Source organism: Cyrtonyx montezumae, unplaced genomic scaffold (assembly GCF_038088225.1).
Source record: "Cyrtonyx montezumae isolate F1298 unplaced genomic scaffold, pur_monq_1.0 scaffold_3, whole genome shotgun sequence".
NCBI classification, from domain to species: domain Eukaryota; kingdom Metazoa; phylum Chordata; class Aves; order Galliformes; family Odontophoridae; genus Cyrtonyx; species Cyrtonyx montezumae.
This window is the reverse complement of record NW_027072034.1, coordinates 72,791,733-72,808,061: the sequence shown is the minus strand read 5'-3', so window position 1 is coordinate 72,808,061 and position 16,329 is coordinate 72,791,733. Positions and strand designations below refer to the sequence as shown.

The window sequence follows — 16,329 nt, the reverse complement described above, 5'->3', positions numbered from 1 at the left end:
CTCCAGGAAACTCTTCTCTAAGGCCACACGTATGTTGGTCTCTATGCTGGTGCGTTTCTTCCTCCTACGGTTCACGCCTTCAATTCCTTGCCCTGGAGAATTCAGGGCACTTGGGCTGGAGAGAGTTGAATCAGATGAGAGGTTTTCTGTAAAAAAAATAAAAATAAAAAAAAATTAACACAAATAAAGAGATTTTACCTGAATGTAGTGCAACTTATTATAATCTAATTGTTATTCACCTGTGCAAGGCATACTAAAATCCACTCTGTATCTATTCCAGATACACAGAGATTTCTGAAGATCATATGCATTAATTGCTGTACTTGAAAATTAAAATCTATGAGTTAGACCTAAGAGGCTGCTGTCTTTGCTCCTGTACTATACACGAGTACCCCTTTTATTTAACCTAAACAAAGTTTCTATCTGCCTTATCTCATTTCCAACCCACACTTTCACACTGCAACTACAGTTTAATTAATAAATGCAGCAGTTGATATCCACAAGCCACAGCAGTAAGCCAGAAACTGTGAAAAAATCTGAGCAATCTGAAACTTCTTTTACCTACTCTGCAATATAGGAGAGGAAGAAGAAGCTCCCAGCCAGCTCCGCATTATTCAACCTCTTTTCTCTGGAGATCTTAGCAGATACACTGTGCTATGCAGCTCTGCTAGAATGCTCTGCTAGAAAGCTAGCAGTTTTCCCCTCCTTAGCTTTAAGAAGGTCTCCAGTTGTCAAACACTAATCCTACCCTTCCTGTCTCCACAGAATAGCAAAGAGGAGATGCACTTTTATCCCACTCTGCATAAGAAAGCGCAAAACAACCAACACCTTCCAAAAGGAAGTTAAACAAAATGACTGATTATGGTTGAGTAACACTGAAGACCCCTTCCTGCACTGGGGTTTGCACCACAGGTGAGGCAGTTCATAATGCTTAACACCACTCTTGTAGGCTCAAACAGGCAAGTACATTCACCACATTATTTTCTACATTATATTTTTTTCAGTAACGGTACCCATAAATCTGCTGGATCCCTTATCCGTCTTGAAAATCCCACAGAACAAACCAAGTTCTGTAACAGTGAATTCTAACACTTTAATGTAATGGAAGGGATCGTCGGTATGTTTCTGCTGCCAGCTTTTACACAAAAATAGCTGAATGACCTTTACAGTCATCTGAATCTCTCTTTCAGATTTTTAAGAAATTGAATGAGAGCCAAAGACTATGGTTCCTAACTTCCAGGCTGCAAAAAACCCCAGCACTGTTAACAGTCTTTAACTTTATAGATCCAAGTACTTCTTCAGGTTAGCAGAAAAAGCAAAGTATGACATTCCCTCATGTCAGTTGTTTGGGGACCACTGTCCTGTGGACTAGAGAACTTAGCGTGAAGTTCTTTATGTTTTCTATCACAGATTCAGATTATCTAAGGTTGCACCTGTCGAGCACAACAGAACGACACTTCCTCGTTTCAGTGCAGAAAAAATTTTCAACACTGCACCCACTTAATTTCAAATTTCAAGGAATATTGTAGGTAATAGCATAAAGCTCTCTTCATCTTGATAAGAATAGGAAGGCACAAGTAGTCTCTGTCATCTGTTTAGCAGATTCATCAGTTTTATACTATGTATGATTGTACACTCAAAAGAAAATAAAGCCGACAGCATTAACATTATCTATCCGAACACCTAGCACCAACATCCAAGCTTCCTTTTCTGGTGTATTTTATTTCTATTTATTTTTAATTTATCACTATAACTACTATCATGAATAACTTTTCTCCTAAGAAAAAAATCATTCAGAAAGAAAAAAAACCTAACAAATAACTCTTGGTATGGAGAGAAAGAGAATGCTCATAAGGACTCTTGGAGAGAGATGAAAAGAATGCACACAGGGGATGTGGGAGATGATGAATGCAATAAGCTCTGCTTACTGAAACAACAAAGCATGCAACTCTCTCTATTAAACATCTGAAAAAGAAAGCTAGAGGAGGATTAGAAGTTATATGCATTAACACACGTGAAGGAGGAAAACCATGACACACGTTACATCTCACCTCATGCGATTATTTAGCTGACTGCAGAACACAATTCTACAAGTTCACAGTGGAACTACTTCAGACATTTGTAGGCACACAAACAGGGAAGAATGGACACTTATTTCTACACCCTTTTTTGTCCCATGAACATAGAACAGTGGCTTCATAAAACCATAAGGGCACCAACGAAGCATTTTTTCCAAAGTTTTTCAGAATCCTACTGATTTTGGTAGGCTGGTGAAGAAATACACAGACTCATTCACCTGCATCATTGAGCCACTTTTCCAGAAGTGGCTTTAACTTGCACATGTTCTTAAAGCTGAGGTTCAAGGCTTCAAAGCGAGAGATGGTAGTTTGGCTGAAGTCATTTCCATAGAGTTTGCCCATAGCGAGCCCAACATCACCCTGGACAAAGAAAGAGAAAAAAGGGATTCACTAAAATAGGTACTTCCAAAGCAAGGAATCCTGTCAACATCTTTGAGTGTTTAGTGACTCAACTACTGCATGGAATTCAGTTTCACAGAAACCTGCTCAGCACTAAAGAGTCATGCTAAAGCAAATAAAGATAAATAAATGTCTTATGTTCAAACTTCACTAGGTCAGTTTAACTATGTAACTCTTCCCAGGAAATCCTCATTATCAATAATCAGAACATTCCACTGAATATTAACTTGCAATTTTTCTCTTACTTCTTCAAAAAAGAGAAGCGAAAGGCCAAACTTTCCTTGGGAGCAGATATAAGTCTCTACGTGTTTCACACCAAAGAAGAAAAGTTCAAATAAGCAGAAATACAGTGAATTTATGTTATATAATTAGCAGAAAAACACTCTTAAAGAGATGAATAAGGCTTGTCTACAAACTTGCATCTTATTTAAAAAAAATGGAAAAATACTCATATATGAACTTTCAGTATCTTCTGAGGTTCAAATCAAACTTTTCCACATAGATGCACATTTCAAAGTGGACAAGGAGTTCAATCATTTTAAATAATGATTAATGGTAGTCTTCCCTACCAATACCCATCTGCCAAAACCTATCCTTGAAATTAATAGACAGATGATCACCTCTTCACACGTGATTGTTTTTCAAAACTCAGTTCTAGCTAGTTTTCAGACTTTCTGCTCAACTATATGTATATCACCTCCACGTACTGTATGCTTTGAATGTCTCATTTAAAAAAGATAAACATCCATTCTTGATCACAGTCATTACAAATAGCATGTTTTCATTTTATAGCATGAAGGTCCTGCCCTTCTAGAAAACTTCATCATTTCTTACTATATGCTCTAAATTAGTTTAATTTAAATATATATTTTTTGTTCTTTAAACACAAAAAGTGATTGACAAAAAGCCTAGAAGAAAAGACTGAAGAGCTCGAGCACAGTTAGTGAAGTTTAATTGCAATTGAGTTAGTTGGATGGTGCATAAAGCTTGCTCATCTTCCTTTAGGTCAGATCCACAACCACAGCTTGACACAAATAAACTAACAGCATGCAGAGTGGCCACATCCAAGCAAGGGGGAAAAGCTTTTGATAAGTAAACTGTGCAGGCTGCATAAAGAAAACAAACTCCTTCTTAGAAGAGGAGCAGAACCATTGGTTTGAAGCCCTTCAAACAGAAAAGGAAAACTGAGGAAACCTCTACTCAACTCATATCCCAAGATTCTGCACATTTCAAAACTGACAAATCATTCCAAGAGAAGTAACCTGGATGCTCTAGTGAGTTTATGGAGAAAACCTGGTTATGTAAACCATTTTAGACATAAGCTGTTCAATGTCTTGGAAGAGAGATTTATGAGATTTACTCCAGTCCCCTGACCAAATTTAATTCTGATATCTATGTTGTTCTTGTTAACATTTACTGTATGATTTCAAATGAATAGTTAACCATTTCCTTGTCAGTAGTTTTCAATACCAAAAGGTGGCAGGGCAGCATTGCAGATGTACACAAAGGAATTTACGTACAGGAATGAGAATTTTATATTCTGGTTTGGGCCACTGAAAGTTTGGACAGAACAGAGGATGAATGAGATGGCTGGTCTATGTTGTACATGAATGTACTGAATGACACTTCAGTAACGAAATGGGACTGACTATAAAGTTCATCATCACTGTGTGTGCCTGCCTGTAGACAGGGAGAGGACAAGAGGGAATGGTTTTAAACCAAAGGAGGGGAGATGTAGATTAGATGTCAGGGGACTGAGAGAGCGGTGAGATGCTGGAACAGGTTGCCCAGAGAAGCACAGTTTGCCCTGCCCCATCCCTGGAGGTGTTTAAGGCCAGGTTGGATGGGGCCCGGAGCAATGTGACGCAGTACTTGATCTAATGGCTGGCAACCCTGCCTGTGGCAGGGGGTTGGAACTTTATGATCCTTGAAGTCCCTTCCAACCCAAGCTATTTTATGACTCTATGAAGTACAGATGGACTAGAGGAGGTAATATCTTGTAGAGAGCAAAAATAATATTGTCTAAAATGTTTGCTCACATAGCTTCAATTTGTCCCAAGCAATTAGTCCCATAACTGCAATAACACTACGATGCAATATATTCACTGTCACTTTGTATGTCAGAGACAGAGACCCTTTAAGAAAAAACAGTTAAACAAAAGGATACAAACGCATTTATTATGGACATCTTTTGGGGAAGACACTGCTGAAATTCAACATCTTTTATATTACTCAGAAGGTAGAATATCATAAGTGATCAGTTTGCCGTGCAAACATTCTTTGAAAAAAAGAGGTGGGGTGGGTTTGAAAAATCTTAGTGCTACTGGAAATAGATTTATTTTATCCTTTGAAAGACAGTCTGTTTATCCAGCTACAGAAAAGTGAAGTAATAGGGATCTCTAATTATCCAATTACACAATTAAACAGAAGTTATTAGAACTTCTTCAATACATACAGACACACTTAATGTAGGACAGGAACGATCAAATGCAATTTTATTGCTTGTTCTATGCTTGCCTTTTTTAATCTCAAAAGCAAATACTAAAATGCAAGCTTTGAGTAGCTGTGATCGTTTTTCCTGACCACGAAAATTCGTAACAAGGTCAAAAAAGAAGGGTTAATCCATAGCTTAAAGTCTTAGTCGAGCCTTTATAATCATTGCGCAGTAGGACAGACTAAACATAATAGCTAAAGATCTACATAAACCTCCTCAATCAGGCTGCAGGGAAGCTATTGTGTTTTACTCTATTCTGTTCTGCTTTATTCTAGTTTTTATGTGTGCCTATTACTGCTACATTTCCGTACCTCCCTCTAGTGGAAAGAAGGAAGGGAAGGAGGCACCCATGCCAGCATAATGCACTTAATTTTACTAGGAACATTCTGTTCCTCCGTTACAATTAAGATGCTGCCAGGAACTTTCATTATGAACCCTGATTTTTCAAACATTTAAAACTCTGCCAGAAAAATAAATCTGACTTCAGCACACATTTTCAGCTAGAGTAGGCTTACTTATTCCAAGGGTGGACAAATCTCATATTTTGTGCTGACTGCCCTGAGCTCAGACTTTTAAATACCTACTTAAATTTTTGTTTGCTATTTCTTACCTGGACAGATCATTTTAATTCTGTAGGAAAGTATTTAATTTTTATATTGATACAAAAGGGCTCTTGCATCCAAGTGGTATTTCCCTTCAGCACAATAACGAAACGCATTGTACTTCTAACTGTATTCCTCATTCAACCATTTTCACCACATTCAAGATTACTTTTCTTCAGCTCTATTGGTATTTCCGAGCTTTTAAACAAAACGAAATAAACCACAATTCTAGTTTATCTCTGCAAGTAGAGAACTTCAAAGGTGACAGTCCTTTCAGGTTTTGTTTAGGAACCTGAGCAAAAGCATTAAATACAGAAATCATTGATGTTTAATAGCAAAATACACTTGAGAGATAAAAACCCTTTGACAACCAAAGCAACTCCACAGTTGTGACATACTTTTTTTTAAACACACAGAGCGGTTAATTGTGCTGTAGGATTTTTTTGGAACTTTGTACTTCTGAAGGCAGCTTTAAAGCGCTTTGTCCCATTCATTTTAAATCCTTCAGAATGGATAGTGCACACGCAATGACATCTGGAGCTGGTAAATGCATGTACCTGCTGGGAAAATGGCTATGCTTTAAAACCAACAGGGATGTAAGATGGATGTATGGCTTTTTCTGTTATTTCTTAGAAATCCCCCTACATAAAGGCCAGAGCATAACCCTATTTAAGAAGGTACTCCTAGGAAAAGGTGGAATTGTAGTCTCCCTCCAGACTTGAAAGATGAGACCTCAGATTCCACACTGGTAGGCACTAAGGTACGCAGTCTCACCTGAGTGAATCCAAGTTTGATCCGTCTTTGTTTGAAAGTCTTGGCAAACTGCTCAAGCTCCTCAAGGTCACTGGGCTCCTCCAAGCTGGGAGTGTCGATTCGCTTTGGTGTTGACTGGCTCTGTGGAAGTGGCTGAATGGGGGTCGCTGCTATTGTGCGTGTTGGGGTTGCTGGCTATTAGGGTAGAGGGCAAGGAAAAATATGAAAATCAGACTTAAAAGAATAACCAGCAAGAATTAACCTTAGACAAAGCACAAGAGGTTTCTGCGAGAAAGATCAATGAATTCGAGATTTCCATCAATCAGGAAGTTCTTTAGAATTATCTACATTCCTCTCAAGAACAAGCAAATACAACTCAGAAAACTGTACTGATACGACAGACTTTTAAAGGCTCTGACAGAACCCATTAAAGAAACCTAAGAGATATTCAGTGTAGCAGATAACCAACAACTTTCATTTGCTACAGAAGCCACTCGAAGAAAGGCTGAACACTCCTACTTGATATAGTTCTATCAGCTATAGACATCTTGATATTCATCCAATTTTAATCATTAAAAAACTGAATTTACTACTTGTATGCAGTGGCACTGCCATCAGCCCAAAAACCTTGAAATCTGTATAATCTTGGAACAGTGAGCACCTAAAGGGGCACACATGGCAAGCTTCCTCTAATACCATTGCTCATGAGTGATTCAACAATTTGAGCAAGGAAAAAAATACATCACTTTCTAACCCTTCTCTGTTTATACTTCCAGCAATAAGGGTAACAGCACTGACAATACAAGAAATTAAGTAAACGCAACTTGCAAAAAAATTCATTCCTTTTAGATCTTATTTTACTTCTGCATAAAAGGCAAATCTTCCAGACAGTCAGCACAAGGCTCACTCTTCCTGAATATCAACATACTACATACAGCAATAAGAAGAAATTGTATAAATAAATAAAGGAGAATGTTAACAGGTGAAAAAATACATTAAAATCTGATACTGCACGGTTTAGGTTTTATGTGAGAAAAAAAGATGACTCTGAAGACATGTTTTGGGTGCAAATCTCTTAACTTCTCATATGCAATAGATAATCTGAGACGCAGAGACAAATCTTTTACTCGAGTTTAATTATATTCAGTTCAGCTGGTTAGCTTTTATGTCCTACATCCAATTCTGAAACTTGAGGCTCCTTCAGCACAATTCAATCTCAAGTCTATGCAACACCAAGGTAGCTTGCAAAGATCCAGAAATGGCTGTTCTAAAATAAATGCTCCATACATAGCTGAGTCTTTACAAAGCTGTTGTTTTTCTCCTGGCTTAGAGCAGCAGTATTGTGCAATGCATAGCAGATGGCAGAGGAAGGTCAGCATCAATAATTCCATTACTTGAGAAATAATATGATCATGTATGAACTTTCTAGGACTGCAGACGTATGTGCCCCATTATTTTTTAAATTTACGCTAAACACAGTGAATAATTACTTCAATGTTTTTATTGACTTCATCTCCTTCATATAATTTACTTTCTCTTAGTGGCTTTCGTACTTTTTCAAAATCCAAGTATTATCTTGAGTGAGGAATCATGCTGCTAACCAAAGTATAAACTATAGAGGTGAGACAAATTTCATTTTCTGCATGGCACAAGAAAAGTACTTTAGGTGGTATAACAGAAAACGTAGTTTTCTAAGACTCTGATAGACACAGGCATTATTACAGACTAAAAATTTCTCACATGTAACCAAGGCAGGATGATACTGTATGATATTATACAGTATTTTAGAATGCAGTCATGTAACTAAGCTGCACAGTAAAATACAGAGTGAAGCAAAATTAAATTTGCAGGCACGTGCAATCTTAGAATTGGTTTTCTTACAGTCTGAGAGCTTAATCATAGAGCTTTAATATTTTAACATATATCTAACAATATTTTAATGCATTCCTGACAGTATCTTCACAGAAGGTAACTAATAAGACTGGCAATGACTTGACAATAATGGTGAAACAACTCAGCTAGAACAGAGACAGATTACCACTGCAATCTCTAAAAAAAAGATACTAGTCTGCAGTCCTCTTTTTGAGCAGCCCACACCTTGCTCCTCTGATTTTCACAAATGTATAAATTTTCTAAATAAACCTTACAAGAAATCAAATGCTCCTCTAGTCCCCTTAAATCAAAATATCAAACACGAAAACTTTCAGTTAAAAATAAAAAGTATGTGGAAAAAATAAATATAGTAGCTTAGAGTGAGAAATTACAAAACTGAAGTTACAGGTAATTCTGTTCTATATTGAATCTATGCAGAAAGACAAATTCAATACTATTACTGCATTTATACCTGTAGTAAAGCTGTACTTACTACTGTAACTGAGCTACAAAGGGCTCACTCCCTTGCAACGATTCAAATCCCCCCAAAGAAACTCATGAACTCTAGAAATAAGGCTGACCTGCGAGGCAAGGGTGATGCTTGGCTGAGACTGCAGGAGGTTGGCTTGGCTTTGCTGAGGTAGTTGCGTTAAGAGATTCTGCGCTTGCAGGAGACCTGGAAAGAGAAAAGGGTAGTTTGGGTTTACCTACTGAACAATGACTATTACATGAAATGAGGTGAAACAAGGCTTTTGCCAAATAATCAAAGACAGAAGAAATCTGAGGTGCAAGCCTCTATTTTATCCCTGCTGAGACACCTCTAGACTTCGGTCTTGACAGGCCAAAATCTCCTTGTATTTTCCTGAAGTACGCATGCTAACAGAGAACTGAAATGAAATCTGTACTACTCTCCCCTGTAGAAACAGTTCTAGTAACTGCGGTTCTTCAAGTTTTGTGTGTGGGAATCATTTACTGACCCTTTCAGACATCACAGATAAACTTCTTCCTGTAACCAATAGCTGACTGAGAGTCAAAGAGCCGTGTAAAAATAAAAAGTAGTCCAACAACTGAACATTAACGTTCAGTTGCTCCCTCAACATTCTTCTTTCTCTCCATGCCATCCCATGCTAGGTACCTAGCAAATCATACCAGAAGACAAAACAAGCCCAGGTGACAACTTTCTCTTGTCCAAAATAAAGATGCTGAACACTGTTTACATTGAACAAATAGAATAAGCATTACACAAAATATATGAAGTCTCCTACTATTATGAAATGAAAACATTAAAGAACACTTAAAACTGATGCAACCAATATACACAATATGCTGTCACTCTAAAAATAAATTCTCTTTCAGTTTACTACCTGTGTGTCCTATCAAGTATTTCCAGAAATTAATAGCCTAGCATCTATGTAATTTAACCAAAAGTTATCTGAAATGTTCTGCATTACTAATTCTGAAATGTATTTTTTAAAAGTAAGAATCTTGACAAAGATAGAACTACAGTTAATCAGTTCCCTTGATCTTACTGTGAATAAAACTACTGATATTCTAAGTAACTCCCGACTACATCTATTAACTTTCCCCACAATGATTTTAGGCTCTGGCTAATTAAGCCTACCTCTAGCCAGCATTTTCAATATATAAAGTTCCTAAAAATCAGGTGGTGAATAAGAGGTGAAGCAGCAACAGCAGATAGACACTTTAAAACCACTCAGAGAACAGAACCAAATAGCACATAAAGAAAACCACACAGTTTGAGTTTGATGTGGTGGGTCCAGACTCATAAGCTGGTTGGGCACACCACTTACAGTCAGCTGCCTTTTAGCAGAATACAAACAAGGGACTCAGGAACTAGGACTTGATAAATAGCGAGTGGGAAACTAGATGTTTGTGAAGGTAAAGCCATAGAAGATGCAAATACTATCCTAGGACTATCTATGTAGACAGGAGAAAATGCATCTTTAGTGAGGGATGCTAAACTGCAGAATTGCCTTCTGACACTGATTTTACTGTGCTATTCTTTTTAAGATAATTTTCCTTATACTAAATAATAGCCCAGCCATAGACAACTTTCCAAATTTGTTTTGTATCACATAATGAATGTTCAGTTGTTCTGAAAAATCATGGTGTGGGAATGGATTGGTTTGAGAAATTCCAAGACTGCTAACTACTAGCATATATACAATTCTTATTCTAAGGCAAATGTTTGTCCACTTGAAAGACAATTACAGCTACTTGAGTTTAGTTACTAATTAGAGAACAGTATTCTCTAAGCAAAGAACTTTTGTCTTCAACCGACAGTCCAAAACAGAAAGGGCCAAGGCATCATGATGATGCTATAGAGTAGTTGACCATCAATAAGACAAAAAAAGGCATCTGACAGTGACCACATGCGATCTCTTTATCTACCTGCTAACAACACTGACCACAAGTTACTGATTCATAACTGTAATAAGAGTACTGAGGATTGTCCTTTTGTGATGTTTTGTTCTCAAAGAAATCCCAGAGGGTATTTTACTGGCAATAAGACTTTCATTAAAGAGCATGCAATCACTATGCTTTTCCTCATTTTATTCTCACTCATATATTCTGAAGTAATTACCACTGAAAGACAGAATAGAAAATCCTGAACATGTTTCATACAGTTTTGACATCACTTCACCCTACTTAAATACTGATGCTAAGTCCCTCAGGCAGGAACTGGAGAAAGAAAAAGCTGAAGTTAAGTCTCTAGATGACCAAAGTAATTAATCAGGAAACAGAGATAGCAGCTCAACTGTTTTCATACAGTATGCACCTCTCTCATTGACTTAAGTCTTTCCAAAGAGTTGCCATGTATACTTCAGACACTTATTAGCTTCCTCATGCGGGCAGCTGCAGTTTAGCTCTTTTCAGATGAGACTTGTACTAGTTAAAGCTTCATTCTTGTTTTTTCCCCTGAGACTATTACTCCCCACACTTTGGTCCAAGAAAACTTCAGCAACAACGTACGTGAACTTTAAATGCTATGCTAAAGGGCTAAGTCCAAAACAGCACCTTCTAGGTAACTGCAGTGGCATTGGTGTTTCAGAGTTTTTTGCTTCCTTGTAGACTGATACACCACTGCTAAAGCTGTTTATTGTCCTAATTACTAAAATGGACAATAGTGAAGAATATACTCTCAGCAAGTTTGGGGACAACATCACATTCAGAGAGCAGACAACAGACTGGAAGCTTGGATCCAGGCTAGCCGGACAAATGGAATTCATGAAGATCAATGGAAGAAAATGCAAAGTCCCAGAAATAGGCTAGAGTGTGCAGCAATACAAGCTGTGCACTTACACTCTAGGTCACAGTTTTGCAGAAAAACACCTAGGGGACAACAAATCGGTTGTCCCAAAAAAAAAGAGAAGGCTCAGAGGAGACCTTATTGCACTCTACCACTTCCTGAAGGGAGGTTGTGGTGAGGAGGGGGTGGGCCTCTTCTCCCTGATAAATAATGACAGGACGAGAGGGAATGGCCACAAGTTGCGCCGGGGAAGATTTAGATTAGACCTGAGGAAGCATTTCTTTTCTGAAAGAGTGGTCAGGCACTGGAATGGCCTGCCTAGGGAGGTGGTTGAGGCACCATCCCTGGTGCTGTTCAAGAAGCGTTTAGATGAGGTGCTAAGGGACTTGATTTAGTAGTTGGGTGGGGATGGTGATAGGAGGATGGTTGGACTAGATGATCTTGTAGGTCCTTTCCAACCTAATGAACCTATGAACCTATAAATTGAATACAAGTCAGCTCTATGCCCTTTTAATAATCATGCCTTAGGCTGTATTAATTAGTAAGAGCATGGTCAATAGGTAGGACTCTAATTCTATCTAAGTGAGACCATGTCTGGAACATCATGTCCAGCCTGCATTGGTCTATCCAGTACATCACCAGTACAAGACACAATGACATCCCAGATTACATACGCTCAAGGCCTATCAGGATGACAAACAAGCCTGAACACTCACACCAGGAATGCATCATAGATCTGCTTAATTCAGCTCCTGCTGTCTCCAAGGATAGAAACAGACTCTTCTGGAGGGTGTGCACAGTAGTAAGTATCAACAGATAGGAGCAAGAACATGGAAAACTCCAACTAGATATAGAGTTGTTTTTCTAGTTTTGTGTGCGTGGTTTTTTGTTTTTTGTTTTTTTTTCTTTAAATTGGGATGGAATGTGAACAACACTACATAAGCTCTATAGGTCCCTTCCACCTATATGATTTTTTTTTAATCTAAGTAATACTGTACTTGCATATCTAACTCCACAGAGTCAGAACCCAGGAGAGAGGATCAGAAACAGTAGAGTGCTGTAGTTTAACTGCACTAATAATGGCAAATAGATCACTTGTATGAAACTGATCATTTGGATAATTGTATGGCTGTAGAAAAGGTTACATCCAAGAAAAATCAATTTTTTTTTTTAAATAGTTAAAATAAAGGCATCTACAATCACCCAGAACTTTCCCTTTAATATCTACAAGTAATATGAATAACAGCTCAAGCCAAAGACTTTCTGACAGTCAACAGTCCCTAAGGCCTGATCTGGGGTTTAGTTGCTATTGTCTAAAGCTAAGCAAACACTGAAGTGCAAATCTTTTCAGCATCATTTTTAAAAAGCTGGCCCAGAATCATAATACATAATTTATCTCTCAGCTCCCTAAAAGAATGAATTTCTTCATCAAAGAAAAACTTGACTGCTTTTTCTCTGCCAGAGCTGTTCTTTTTTTCACGCGTGTATCCTGGAAGTTGGTGTACAAAGCCAAACCATTACATGATCATAATTTGATTAACTGAAAAAATAAAAATGAAAGGAGAAGTATTAGACTACACATTACATACGGTGTTATTTGATCAACTTCACTGATGTAAAGAAAACTCCCAGACACTTTGGTGTACCTCATTTTATCTAATCCAGATCTTCTAAAGTGGGGATTCAAAGCTGGAATTATACTTGGGAATCAACACAGCAGAGGAAGTTCTAATCTACAGATTCCTACAAATATGCAGCATGCTGCTGCGCCTTTTACAGTGTCCAGTTAACTTTTAGAATCAGTTCAAGAATATGGATGCATATATGCTGAAGTTGGAACTGCAGTCTTGAAGAAATTTCACTTCACTTATCCACAAAAAAGTGCCAGCACCCTACCACTATGAATATCTACATTTTTACCTATTAATGCTATTGGGATTATTAGCTCTGAATATTTGATTTCAAAGCAGGCAGTAAATATTAAGAACTTAATTCATATCTCGGTAATGAATGCTTGTAGCCCAGGGGAAAAAAATCACCCTTTAAATCCCTTCTATCAAGTTATTCCTCGTTCCGCTTTTAGCTTTTCCCTCTTTAGGGAATGAATACGAGTCAGTTACATTTTATTCAACTGCTTTTTGTCACCAAATATATTGTCATTAAGAAGCTCTTGAGAATGAAGAGTTGTATCTCCTTATCTGCATTATTGACGGCATCAAACCACTTGCACCTGGTTCACCCAGCACATTATTAACAAAATAGAGAAGTCCTGCAAGTGCACTACAGGCGCACAGTCTCAGAAGAGACAAACACCTTTCCGTTACAAATGTGATGCATCTAAAAAGAAACAGAAGTGATCTTTTTAAATTTTTTAATCCAAAATACAACTAGAAAGTATCTGAAAACAGTAACGAATTTGGCCTGCTACCATCATATCAGGTATTTTTACAATAAGAAAGGAAATCAAAGGAGGTCTTTAATAATAAGCAGCAATAACCTGAGAATAGGTGTAGGCTCAGATACAATGTTCAAAGCTAAACATGAACTTTTCTTCCACATTTACTTGTGAAGAAAGTCTTCCGGAAAGCATCTCATGTTTCTAAACCAATTCTCTCTTCTTGACAATGATGCAGTCTTTCCTCACATCTTATCTTCTGTATGCAGGATGAATTTAAATGAAATGCAGTACCATTTCCCCCTTCTCCATTCAGATTTCTACTAATGAAATTTTTATTGGCAGTATTTTCCAAGTAGAAAGGAAAATGGTCGTTCAAGTGCAATATTTTTGAGAAGCAGCCAGAATTACAGTAAAGGAAACTAAACTGATGATTCTAGAGATGGATCTATTACTTCACAGAATACAAGATCCAAGAGGTATAAAGAGTATTAGGTCTACGTTCCTGCCTGTAATTTTAACAAAACATGGGGATAATAATTGTTCTAAGTAAGGAATTATTCAAAATTTCTATTTCCATTTAGCCTTCCACTTATTTGTTGAGGCTTAAAAGAATTCCTTTGAGTATGATGCTACCTATTACAAGCTTTGAGAAACACAACATCTTTTTTCATATAAGCTCTTGCACAACCAGAAATGACATGTAAAAGGAAGACAACTACACTACAGACAGAGCAGCAGACTTACAGCAAGAATTTCCCATCTACTACTGTGATCTATGCTCTGAAGAAAGCAAAATGACAAACTGATGTTTTTAATTAATATGTGGTTATTGAGTTCTCTAAAAAATTTGGCAGGTTAGACCTTAAGAGTATTTAAGCCACCGAATTCAACTCCTTCCAAGAACGTACATGAGGCTGCTGATGACTGTGTCGCTCTGCCTCCACTACTTCTCCAAGCAGGAGATGATTCTCTCTACCTAATGTCTTCATGTCTTCTATGACCCTGCTTAGTGATGGCATTCTCCATCCATTTCCTTCAATTCTTACATACTAAAGTTTTTCATGCACGTGACTATAGAAAACATGCAGTGTAGTGTATAAAGCAACAGATTTCTTCCAGAATAGATAATACGTAACTACAAACTTTTATTTTAGTTACTAAGTGGATGCACATATATAAAGCCCCACACAGTACTGATAAGGCATCCAAAAAAGTTGAATGTCTTAAAGAAACACCTATGCTAGTTTCTCCAAAATCTTTTATTTTTGGAAGTTGACTAAAGGAGCAATAGGACAAGAACAAAATAGTGAAGTCTGCTCAAAAGAAATGATAAAAACACATTTTTTCAATCTTTCTTATAAATGATAACACACTGTTCGAGACTGTCTAACAATAACTATGAAATACTGCAGAATGCCATACCTAGAAAGTGAGATAAGGACTATTATGACATACATGTTGCTTTATCATTGAGTGCTCATGAAGAAAATTAGATCCATTCAAGCATTTCCGTTTGGAAAGCTGTCACACACTAGAGGCTGATGGTCAGAATACAGAATATAAATCTTCCTACATTTTTTGAACTATTCAGTTGTCCAGGCTGCACATTACCAGTAATACATAGTGTTTCTACACACACTGCGTCAGTGATGACAGCAATATGCAGGTCTCACTGTAGTCAAGAAATCACTTTCAGAGCAGTTCCCTGCAAAATAAACTGTGAAATCATCTTCTGGTAGCAATTCTACTTCAGAAGATTTAAAACAAAAAACTTTCTTCCCATTCTATAATACAAAACTCATTTTGAGAGATGAATGAAATATGCTACTCATAGTTCCACTCTTTGAGAAGCATCTTCAGATGTATTTTAGAATACCCAGGAGAAATACTCTGAAAACTGTAGGCAGATATGAATAATGATTGTTGAGTTTTTCAAAGCAGTGGCTTTTTTGCTTGTTATTTCCTTAAAGGAGTCTTTTAAACAATCATGAAGACTCTTGAATGTAACTTTGGTGAACTCTGATATCTTCTAAAAACTGTATGAAAGGCTTTTAAATTCTGCCTTATTTCAAGAAAGTAGCATATTGCTAAATGGCTCACAGAACAGTCTCTTAGATGTTTTCTACTGGTGCTGAGAAAATTTCTCCTAAATCAAGTACTGTTAAAAGAAGGTTAATTTTGACTAATTCTTTATTCAAATGTTAGTGCATTCAGCTTCGGCATAATGGAAAGCCAGTTCTCCAGTCATACTATGTAAGAAGAAATGATGCACACACACACGCAAAAAAAAAAAAAAAGAAGAAGAAATAAGAAACAACAACCTGAAAGGAATAGAAGAAAATAAGGTGCCAAGAGCTACTCTAGGACAGTCAGGCTCTGGAATACTCTTCAGCCATGAATGATATGCATTTTGAACAAGAAAATTTGATTCCCAGATCTGATCAACTACAGGCTCATGTAGA

At 37.3% G+C, this 16,329-nt stretch overlaps 1 protein-coding gene across 8 annotated transcripts in view; it reads right to left on the bottom strand.

Moving 5' to 3' along the window:
* POU2F1 (POU class 2 homeobox 1) overlaps window positions 1-16,329 on the bottom strand; it is a 108,062-nt gene that overhangs the window by 8,614 nt on the left and 83,119 nt on the right. For all 8 annotated transcript variants that reach the window (XM_065741897.1, XM_065741905.1, XM_065741898.1 and 5 more), the window contains 4 exons: window positions 8,780-8,874; window positions 6,348-6,521; window positions 2,297-2,438; window positions 1-146 (listed from right to left, as the gene is read on the bottom strand). In XM_065741897.1, the coding sequence (XP_065597969.1) occupies window positions 1-146; window positions 2,297-2,438; window positions 6,348-6,521; window positions 8,780-8,874 (557 nt within the window). The remainder of the gene's footprint in view (window positions 147-2,296; window positions 2,439-6,347; window positions 6,522-8,779; window positions 8,875-16,329) is intronic.